We start from the raw sequence: 11,676 nt of genomic DNA on the forward strand, positions 1-11,676 counted from the left end.
AATGAGACATGTGGAAGAGTTTAATTGAGGGACGTGCGAATGTCTCGCCAAAGATATCTTTTCCAGGCGATTCGTTGACATTAATTTTGTGAACAAGTTTCGTTTCGTTTTTTTATTATATTACTTTTGATTGTCCTCATTTGCGCGAAAGATTTGCATAACAAGGTGGGGATTTTTGTGGACACTCGAATTTTACGATCGTGGAAATCACGCAACGACCGAAGCGAATCGCGAATGGGGAAAAGAGAAAGAGAGAGAGAGTATTTGGTTATTTAATTTTATATATTATTTAATTTTATTTATTAGCTAGAAATCTCAACAGAAACTTTGCATAATAATAACAACAAATGATCAACAACAGGGAGACGGAGGCCACTTGTTAATTTAACAAACGGCGCTCCTTAGATGAGGCGATGCTGCATGGTGAATGCACTTAGAAACGGAAGCGTTTGGCTGGCACATTGTACTCGTAGCCATTGGACTCGCCGCCTGGGGCGGAGTAGACTGGAGCTGGTGCTGGGGCGGAGTAGACCGGTGCGGGTGCAGGGGCTGAATAGCTGGGAGCGGGTGCGGAGTAAACGGGCGCGGGTGCTGGAGCGGGAATGTCGTGCACAGGGGGCAGGTACTCAGGTGCGGGAGCTGGAGCGCTGTATTCGGGAGCGGGAGCTGAGTAGACAGGACCTGGAGCGGGTGCCGAGTAGACTGGAGCTGGAGCGGGAGCCGAGTAGACTGGAGCGGGCGCTGGAGCGGGAATGTCCTGCACAGGTGGCAGATACTCGGGAGCAGGCTGAACTGGAGCAGGAGCGCTGTATTCGGGTGCCGGAGCCGAGAAGACTGGTGCTGGAGCAGGAGCAGAGTAAGCAGGAGCAGGGGGCAAATACTCGGGTGCAGGCTGAACTGGAGCTGGAGCACTGTATTCGGGAGCAGGAGCCGAGAAGACTGGAGCCGGAGCTGGTGCCGAGTAGACTGGAGCGGGTGCAGGAGCGGGAAAATTTTGCACAGGTGGCAGATACTCAGGTGCAGGTGCGGGCGCCGAGTACGATGGACCCGGAGCTGGTGCCGAGTATGATGGACCCGGAGCTGGCGCCGAGTACGATGGACCCGGAGCTGGCGCCGAGTAGGAAGCGCCCGCTGACGAACGGATGTCAATGTCAAACGACTGACTTGGCCTATCGTACGAGTAGCCATTGTTGCCGCCCAGATTCAGGTGCGAGACATCGGCCGACACCGCGGCAATGGCGCACACAGCCAAAACGAAGAATTTCTGCAAAGCACGAAAAAAAGCAATTAAAAAACCGATTAAAAATCCGTGGACGCGTGCGATTAGTGTGTGTGACTAGTTAATTGGCGGGCCAATGTTAAAGGCAAACTAGATTTAAGGTCAGCTTCAAGCATCTTGATGGATGTGTGCGTGTGTGGAAATTGTGCACTACTTGTTGCTGTTGTTGTGCTCACCATTGTTGTTGTTGTTGTTGTTGTTGCTACGCTTGTAAAGCTTGTTGGATTTTAGCTTTTCGACGCTTTTGACCAAAAGACCAGACGCTGAATGATGGCCAGCAGCAGATGCGCCCGCGTTTATATATCCCAAAACTTACCACAAACACGCCGCAGCTACACTCGAAGAAAAGGGTTTAATACGGTTAAATGGTTAAGTCTTCGCCTACTTCGTCTGTTGCCCAAGTGAGCGCGCACGCAGATCAAAATCTCTCGCTCTCTGTCTCTCTCTTTCGCCGTCTCTAGCGCAGCATCAGCTGCTGGGCTCATCCAATGCGTGGCCAGCTCTAGGTTTTGCAATGTCAATAGGGCGCTGCGCCAGTGTTGCCAACTGCAGAATAGTTGAATGCCGTGTTATACAAAAAATAAACAAATATCTGCAAATAGCTGAATTAGCCTTCTGTGCACACATAAACAAAGCAGCAAGCACTTGTTATTGCTGTGCCAAAAAAAAAAAAAGAAGCTAAATCTGTTAACAAGGCAAAACTGTTGGCTTTAAAGCCGCATTTTAGCTAGAAATCTGCTGAAAGCGCCACAGCTACAGCGGAAAAGACGCCAAAGCATTTGCATATGTTAATCAAGCCAAAAAAAAAGCAGCTAAGTCTGTTTACAAGGCAGAACTGTTGGCTTTAAGATAAGCCCCATTTTAGCTGGAAAGCAGCTGAAAGGGCCAAAGCATATGTTAATCAAGCAAAAAAAAAGTGGCTAAATCCGTAAACCAGGCAAAACGGTTGTCTTTTAAAAAAACCGAATTTAGCTAGAAATCAGCTGAATGCGCCACAGCTACAGCGGAAAACAAGCCAAAGCATTTGCATATGTTATTAATCAAACGGCAAACTGAGGCCCTCTAGACCAGGCTCAAATAGCAGTAAGGGCAAATGTCAAAGTTTATTAGCCCATTTCATGCATTTATGCATTAAGTATGACTAAATGTTTATTGGACGCTAATTTGTTTGCTACGAGACCCCGGTGCTAATGGATGCGCAGCTGCACGCCTGGCTTGTCCAGCTCAAGGATAAACTATGCCAGCCAGCTCAGACGCATGATTAAATTCAATTCGACTCCGGTTACCATAGTAGACATCATTGTTGCCAGGGCCTTATGTGTTTTAATTGTTATTTTAGTTATTTACAAGCTGAATTCGTGTGCCTTTGCGAATATTCAGCGGCGGCCACTTTTACCCAATCGTTGCATTAGTTGGCGTTTTTATTTCTCTTTTCTCTTCATTTTTTTGTTTTTTTTGGGGGGGCTCAACACCTTTTGCTTTACTTGGCGTCTGGTTTTTAGAGGAGCATGTGTATTGTATTGTTCGGGCGACCTTCGGTCGGCCGACAAAACCTGATTAATTTGCTTGTATTTATGGTAAAATGCATATTGGTTAATGCTTAATACATGCAATTCGGATGGCATGTTTCACTTGAAACAAAATCAAATCAAGCGACGCACACACGCACACACACACACTCGCACACACACATTTGCATAGCCTACTTTAAAGCCCTAATCTGTTGACCTGGCCAGCGGCCATGCATGAGGGGCGTGTTTGAAAACCGTTTTAAACACGAAAGTCTTTAAAACGTCACATAAACAAACAAAAAAAATCAAACAAAATAATCAGCGAGATTCGCAAAAAAAAACAACGCACGTCTCCGAAATGGCTGGCATTTTCGGCTATTTTTGGCTCGTCTAATTAATCAATTATTGCCATAGGAAAAGCAACTGCGAAACCTACAATTTTTGAGATAGGCTTTAACGATATACACTTTGTGGCAGCCAATATAACAGGTTTTCAAAGATTTCGCATATTTAATCTGTGCCAAGAATTATCATTTTAATATGACAAATTGTAGTGCTTTATCAGTGAGCATTGTTTCATTTAACATATTTAACATACACAATATATATACATATATATAGTAATTTTTATGACTCAAAAACAGCGGCAACATAAAAGTCAATTAATGGATTTTACTGCCATTAATTAGTAAATATTATCCAAATGTGCCGAAGCTGGGTGCGTTTGAAAAGCTTAATAAATCTGGTTCGTTGCATATGTGAGCTTTTTAATTTTCAAAATGAAAAAGCTGCGCGCTTTACATTTTGCAACACTAATTATTTGAGACATTTTATTTGTGGTCACACTGATTACTATTGCTTGCGAGCTTTTGAGCAGTGTTGGAAAGTTGTTAACTGCGCGCTTTGCTATTCTGAAAAATTGATATATTATATTTATGGTCACACTTATCGAAAGTGCGCGCGTGTGAAATAACACGGCTATAATAGACGTTGAATAGTGTTGGAAAATGTTTAAATTTAAAATTTCAGTAATTCCTGAGAATATATTTATTATCACTTTGCATTTTTTAAAACTATTCAACGCTTACAATTTTTTTTATAAGCGTTAAAGAGCTCCCACATTAAATTTTGTTTATATAAGGCTTATTTCTTGGGAAATAGATATATGCAAAACTAAAGAGTTAAGTTCAGAGTGCCTAATATAAAATACTTTTCAAGAATGATTTGAAGTTTTAAAAACTTCTATTATTCATATAAGAACTACATGATATAGTAGTTTGATGCTCATGAGATTTGACTCATATTTTGGTTTAGCTGTTTTGTTTTTCATTGAAAATAGCCGTCTACAAGTAAACATATAAATATGGATTCTACAAATATTTTGCCTGAAAATAGTTCAAACTAAATGGTTAAACTATGAAACAAAGCATCTCGAAGTGCAAGTCATGTAATAATAAAATTTTTCCAGCCCAAGAAAGTTAAATGACGGGTGTCCAATGATAAAATAAAATTGTATCATATTTCATATGCTGAAATTTACACATTTCATTAACTTCTTGAGTCTTCCAATGCAGATCTGGTTGGTTTACATAAAATTAGAAATTTTATATGTTCTTAGTAATACGATTTAACGGGCTGAGTCTGTCTTATGTAAGTCCATGTACATGTGGCAAGTGGATTACCTGGACGAGCAATCACAGCACGTCTGCAATTCTCAATCTTCATAGTCATCCAGCTCTTCAGGCGAAAACAGGCCAGTTGTGTCCAGAAAATGTGCCACATACTTGGCTATCATGCCGCCAACAAATATGCCAGGCAAGATGGTTAATCCAATTGCTAATATATAGTACCTTTGGCGTTTTGGGTGGTTTATTAATCTAGGCGATTTATAACTCTTTCGTGATCCCGTTTTTCCCATTTCCCGTCTAATTTGTATGGACTATCTGCATTTAGAAGAGCCGAAAAGTCGCATTTTCTGAATTTTTAAATTTTGATTGTAAATTTGTTATTTACCGGGCCTTATTACAATTCCAAACTGAACGAACACAAATGTCAAAACTTTCTCTATATATATAAGTTGTTCAAGCCACACGCACTCCGGCCAAGAACTCATTGCGCATGCGTGTGCCTCTAGCCAGCTTTATATGGCACTTCCGTTCTGTTCTGCAATATTTGCCGACGGTTCGCCTCAACGGGCTAATTGTCCAAGTGTCACTTGTCTTTGTCAATGGCGGAGCTCTCTCCATTCCAAGGCTACGGCCTAATGCGTTTTGTCTGTAACGAAAATATACATTTGACCTGTGCTAGCGGCTATTAAGCGATGCGTAAAAGGGTTTGTCACTTGCCCTACTGGGTTACTCAAACATAGCTCCTATATAATGTATCTAAATTACCACCAAATATACCATACAAATATCTATTAGCAAATGGGGGTTCAGAGTAGCACGAAAAGATTACAATTTTTCCACGTGATGTTTTCATTTGGAACATAATAACTTGGTCCGGGCAAGGCCGGGTAATGCTTAGTGTTTATATAGGATACCAAATGCAGACCAACCGTAGGTCTCTTTTTTATTAACAGCCCCAGCAGCTCGGATAATTTAAACAAGGGCGTTTTAAACATCGCTCTACTATGCGATTCTCATAAATTCAAGTCGGACTTGCAAGTTCTTATGCCTTGCTTGCATTGTGTTGAATTGAATTGGTCTGCGATTTTTGATTTAGTCAGCTTTCTAAATGATGCTTTGAATTACTTTAAAATATCCCAAATAATATCATTTTAGACCGGTTGGTTCATTCCTTAGTGTATTTCTAGTAAAAGATTTCAAATAAGGGAAACCAAACGATGCGAACAAAGTCAAGTGAATAGGTCGAGAATCAAATTTGTGTATACCTGCTCTAATTTCAATTACCTCATAATATAAATACGTTAATTTCATTTCTGTTGCATCATTATCTTGTCTCGTTAGTGCTCAACATTCATTAAGGAATAACCATTACGAGATCCTAAATAACAAGAGCAGAGAATCCTTTACAATTTAAGTGGCGTCCCGTAAAAATCTCTTATATTTTGTTGAGCAAGCACTTTAGTGCGATTTCCTGTTGCAACCTCTTTCGGTTCTCTTTGCTTGCACCATTATGGCACAGCTCGTTGGACAAGTCTTTGGCTGTGTTCAATTGCTACAATAAAGGAGGCAACAAATGCGCTGGATTAGTAGATACCGCTTCCGTTTGCCATTTCGCACGTACAGGATTCTCACACACAGTTTATGGCTCAGGCCCAAGTCCTGGCCCAGACAGCTAAATATTTGAAAACAGTTGCCCACCAAAAACGAAAAAAAACCCAACATAAAAGGCACATGTGTACGCATTGCAAGGTAATTAGTAAGATTTTCCAATGAACTAGCAGCTAATCTCGCTGCCTGGGCTAAGCTCACGCAGTGACCAGGGCCATAAAAGTGTGGCCAACTGTCGCCGATTTTCATGTTAAAAATAGCTATAATAATGAATCAGCTTTTTGTCTGCTCAAAACAGCTTGAAATGTCAACTGTGTGCGGCTGAAGAACTTTGAAAACAGCCAAATCTAGCTAGAAAATGGCTATATTGGCAGCACTGATCGATCAACGTTTGCTGAATTCGCCGCAAGTTTGATAGGGTCTCACGAAGCCGCACATTTCAATACAATTCAACGGCGTTACGACCTGCCGGCTGCTGATAGCCCCGCAAAGCTTTCAGTTTGTTTTCGACTGCAGCGCGTTGTGGACGTTGAGGCTGACACGAGAGCTTGTCAAGTGTGTATGTGCTTCTCTCTCACTCTGTGTGCGTGTGCGTGTGTGTGTGTTTGTGTGCGTGAAAGCCGTTAAGAAGTCTAGCACTGAGTAAGCCAGGCAACAAAAGCCGCCACAGACAAGACTGAGGTAGAAAAAGAAGAAGCAGAAAAAGAATAATAAAATCTGTAAAACGGGCACGTCGCGCTATTTTATTTTCATCTCTTCATCGTACTTTTCTACCTATCCATGTATTGGCTGCTCTGCGGCTCTCTACCTTCTTTCGGCCTGCGCCTTGCCTTTTCTGCTGCCGTGTCTTGTGGTCGTGTATGTGTGCGTATTTGTGTGTGTGTGTGCGTGTGTTGCGGTGTGGACTCAAACTTCAGGTGCAGTCGCATTGAATTTCTTAAACAAGTTTTAGTCAGAGTTTGGCCTTCGTGTGGCATGGTACAGTAAACGGATTGGCTCCGTCGCAGAGTCTTCGAACAGGGCCCTAAAATAATAAGTGCCAGTGATTGTGCATGTGTGTGTGTGTGTGCATGTGCCTGTGTGTGTGTGTAGAAGCGGCTCAAACTGGATTTTTGTACAATTGTTTATGTAGTGCGTGCAGTTGTGTTTGTGTCACAGGATTTGTGTATAACGTCTTTTATTCGCCAAGAAACGCGCGTGCGCGAATGCAAAAAATAAGCCCCCAAAGAAAATAATCAATTTTAGGCGAAATTTCGTTGAACTTCAACTTAAATATTTCGATTTGGCTAAAGTTTATTAAACAGGAACTATTAAAAAAATGTGAAGTGCAAAACAGTGCTAAGCTTAACTTTCTGATAGTTTTTTATCTAAAACAAAAAATTAAAAAGAAAATAATAAAGCAAAATAAAAAAACATAAAAAAAAAATTAAAAAATATAAAATGCAATGGAAAGAACAAATTTGTTTTTGAAATCTAAGAAATTTGAGATTAAATAAAACGAAGTACAGCTATTAAATTAATTCAATTTTAAAAAATAAATAAATAATTTCTATCATCAGCAGGCCTTACTCGATTATTGCAAACGAAATCGAAGCTTTAACTTGTTGAGAATTACAAGCGTCAAGCAATGCATATAATTGCAAGTATTCACTTCTTTGAGGCTTTAAGTTTAAGTTTTGGGATTTGTTCTAACTGAGTTTCTCTTTAATGCCCGGAAAATGCATATAGTGCATTATTGTTAATGTATAAAAAGGCTTATATCGCTTTTGTGGCTACATCAATCTTCAATCTAGCTGCTTATAGCCATTGGTCTTTGTTCGCGTTTATCCATGCAAGTTAGCTGAACTTAGGCTAGACAGCTAACCGCTTGCTCGGTTCTTCTTGTACCACTCCATTAACTTGTCTGTGCCTTTTGCACTTTACTTTAACTGACATTAGAATTCGTGCAAGTACAACTCGTACTTCAGACTAACTTCGCATGCCAGCTGCGCATTTACGCTCCCATTAACCAGGTAGAAATTACAAATACACACACACGTACGGGAAACGGGGAAATAACAACAACAACAACTGGGCAACAAGTGCTTTGCGCAATGACCAAAGAAATTGAGGTAAAGAAGTGAAAAAAAAAAAATTGAAACAGTAGCTCGCATAAAAAAAAATACTTAAAAACGCTGCAAAATTGCAGTTTGTGGTTACAGCTGTTGCATAGACGATACCCTACTAAAAGGGGTTTAAAACAAATTTTAAAATAAGCAAACAAGAGCGAACAGTTTGTCCATAAGGGTTGCGAGTTTTTGTTGAGCAAGTTTGTGGCTTAAGTCTTTTGTTTCAACAACCCCTGGGCAAAGCTGAAACTCTCATAGAAATGGCCAAACAGAGCTAGAAATGTGTCCATTAGGGCGTGAGCTTTTGTAGAGCATTTTTGTAGCTTAAGTCTTTATGAGTTTTTATTGAACAAGCTTGTGTCTTAAGTCTTTTGTACGAGCAACTCCTGAGCCAAGTTAAAACCTTCATAGAAATGGCCAAACAGGAAGAAGTGTAAGTTTGTGTCTTAAGTCTTTTGTTTGAATTAATGAGAAAAGCTGAAAATCTCTTGTAGAAAACAGGAGCTTTCCATGAGAGTTTTTATTGAGCAAGTTTGTGGCTTAAGTCTTTTGTGTGAACAACTCCTGAGCAAAGCAGAAAATCGCATTTTGTCTCTAAAACCTATATCACTTTGAATTAACATAAATACTTTTCTTAGATTTCTTTTACAAATGTGTGTTCCCATTGCCAGCTAAACGCATTTAGAAACGTGCTTAGCCTTCTCAAGCACCTCGGGAGCTGTGGAGAACTCTTTGCCGCTTGTCGCTGTGCATGCATAATTAATAAGCCCCAAGACATTAAAATATTAAAGAACACTGCATAAACATGTTTGCCTCATAAATTGTATTCTTGTGTCGCGTTTCTTTCTATTTTGTTGTATACTTTGTAATGTCTTTAAACTGAAATCAACTCATCTTAACTTAATTCAATCTCTCTATAGTGCAACAGCGTTTGGCCTTGCGCATTAAAAACTAAATTGTATAATAAATAAAAAAAGTTAACTTAAAGTTGCCATAAATATCGAAAGAGGAAACAACAACAACAATCAAAAAACCGATACTCAGTTGTAAAGAGACTGTGTTGCATACGAAACGGGAAACTTCAAGGATAACCAGCTGACATGCCACATAAATTGGATTATTAAAAGGCGAATCGCGATATATAAACTAACCAATACATATTGTGTATATAGGCTTTCATATATAAAAGGTGAGTTGCATACTTAAATATTATTTTAACGGGGAATAAGAGTGTACATAAATTAACATAAGTAATTTATTAATTTCGATTTATTAGGGTTTCTTAAAGTTTTGGTCCAGATATAAATTATGCAGAGCCTTAAACGAGATTGAATCCAATCTGAATATGTATAAATAATCGATGTCTTTACTCATTTCCACAAAATGGATAGATATCGATTTTGAGACTTGACTAAAACCATTTTCCAAGTATTTATACAGATTTTATGCCCTGCTCTTAAATATGGCACCATAAACAACGTAGTTCTTTAAGCATATTAATTTCTAAATGTGCTGCTGGGAAACTTCGATAAAAATTGTGTACATTTTTAAATGACACAAAAACACATTAAAAATAAAATATTTGTGTTTATTTTATTCTGATAAATGTATAAGTTCTTGCCATCGCCTGCTTAAGTTTAGGTGTTAATGTACATTTTTGGCATATTATTGATACAACCAGCCCATAAGAACAGCTTTTGTGGCCTTTGATTGGTTAGCTCAACTCTTGGCTGACATCATGCAAGAAACTCGAGTAAAGTTTTGTTGCTGCTGTATCAAAAACACACTTAATGGCACGCCTTTCGGCTTATACGCAGATGTACTCATTGCGCAAAAATGCGATTATTTATAATCGATTGATGATAAACAATGGATACGTTTACAAATGGCACGCTTTCATTTTGCCAGGCGACTGGCAATCAAATTTGATTGTGCATTAAGTGGCGTTTCGATTGTGTTTAAGTAATTGATTGATCGATACGATTGGGCCAGAAAGAGAGGTCCATATGACTATAGCTAGGCAGCAGCCAGATGCCAAGAGCTGGCCGTATAAGTAGCACAACAGCAATCAGCATGAAAGAACAATTTCTTCTTACTTTCTATAAAACAGAAAAACAAAAGCTGCCGACTGTCTGCCGCGGCCGGCTTGTAAGTGCGTCAGTCAGTTTGGCCGTTTGTCAGTTCGTCAGATCGTCGGTCTCGCATTCGTTTGTCACATTTATTCAATAAAGGCCAAGTCAACTTCCAAGTGGAGAGTCAAAAAGCGAGAGCGCTGCGGCACAAAGAGTTAACCTCAATTCTTCGAGACGCACTCGCCGCGTGTTGTTGCTTAACACCAACAACAACAACAACAAGAGTAAAAACAAAAACAATAACATAAAACTGTGTAGTCTTGTTGTTAATGTTTATTTTTGTAGGTTTAGAAAATTTCACTAACTGGAAGTGAAATGCAGAACAAATGACGTGTTAGCTGCCACCAACAACACCCGCGCTCCCTGTCTCCGCCGATCTGTGCGATCTGTAAACAGAAAATACTTTTTGGCAAGCATTTTTATTTGCTGAGTTCATATATGTATTTGACGCAGGCAAATAAACTCGTTTCGCTTGCCATGATTTCTTTAGTACAACGTCTTACGGATTTTATGGGGATGAGTTCTGCTTAATAATTTAGTTAGATGAAATTTTTATGCGGCCAAAAGAAACCTGTGTAACTTGTTTTAGCGCGTGTTTTACGTACTGCGGTTTCAATGATTAGTCATAATTTGTCTATTGGCATGCGAATGAAACGGAAGTTGAGACAAGCTGAGTAGCGACAAGTGTGATATCCAGTGATAGCCGATATTGTCTATAAAAGGGTTGGTTTTGCTTGGTTGACTGAGGATCAATGCATAGCCCACAGCGTAAGAAGTGAGAAGCTGAAATTGGATAATTCGTGGGGTAAAGGTTGGTAAATTCTTGTAACATATCATTTTAAAAGCTTACATGACTTTGACTTTGAGCGTCGGACTAGCAAGTGTGAGGTTGCCGGTTCAAATTCAGCAGCACTTTTTTAAAATTGTTGTTTTCTTTAGCAACCGGGAGATTGTCGATCCAAATTCAGCAGCAATATTTAATTTTGTTGTTTTATTTAAATTTGTCAATTACTTTAGAAAGCAGTTATTGGAAAGGCAAAACTTTGCCTTTTAATTTTCTCAATTGCACTTTCGCTTGAACCCATTCAAAGACTGTTTTGTACGTCCAATGTTCCAATGATCTAATCCACATTCTTTCGTCTTAACTTTTTCCCAGAATTTCAATCTAATCCAAAAGAATTTAAAAAAATACGCCAAAGAAGTCAACATTAAAATGCCCTGATATAAGCCAGGCATTATTTGTTCTCTCTATAAATAGCAGCTGACGCCTAGACGGCGGCCGATCGACCCTAAAAGAAATCAAATTCAATTCACAAATCCCCCGTTATCCGCAGGTAATGAAATAGTAGCACACAATGGAAAATACCTTGACGATTTGTTTACCTGCTTTAAGGTGCAAGAAGTCATTTT

General features: G+C 39.5%; 1 protein-coding gene across 1 annotated transcript; it reads right to left on the reverse strand.

Moving 5' to 3' along the window:
- Positions 1 to 316: 316 nt before the first annotated feature.
- Positions 317 to 1,825, reverse strand: LOC115758605 (extensin). Its single transcript, XM_030699332.1, has 2 exons — positions 1,456 to 1,825; positions 317 to 1,264 (listed from the first exon to the last, which is right to left on the reverse strand). Exons 1-2 carry the CDS (start codon positions 1,456 to 1,458, stop codon positions 434 to 436), a joined length of 834 nt encoding a protein of 277 aa, XP_030555192.1. The 5' UTR covers positions 1,459 to 1,825; the 3' UTR covers positions 317 to 433.
- Positions 1,826 to 11,676: the final 9,851 nt, after the last annotated feature.

Source organism: Drosophila novamexicana, unplaced genomic scaffold, assembly GCF_003285875.2.
Source record: "Drosophila novamexicana strain 15010-1031.04,08,12 unplaced genomic scaffold, DnovRS2.1 tig00000193-arrow-pilon, whole genome shotgun sequence".
NCBI lineage: Eukaryota > Metazoa > Arthropoda > Insecta > Diptera > Drosophilidae > Drosophila > Drosophila novamexicana.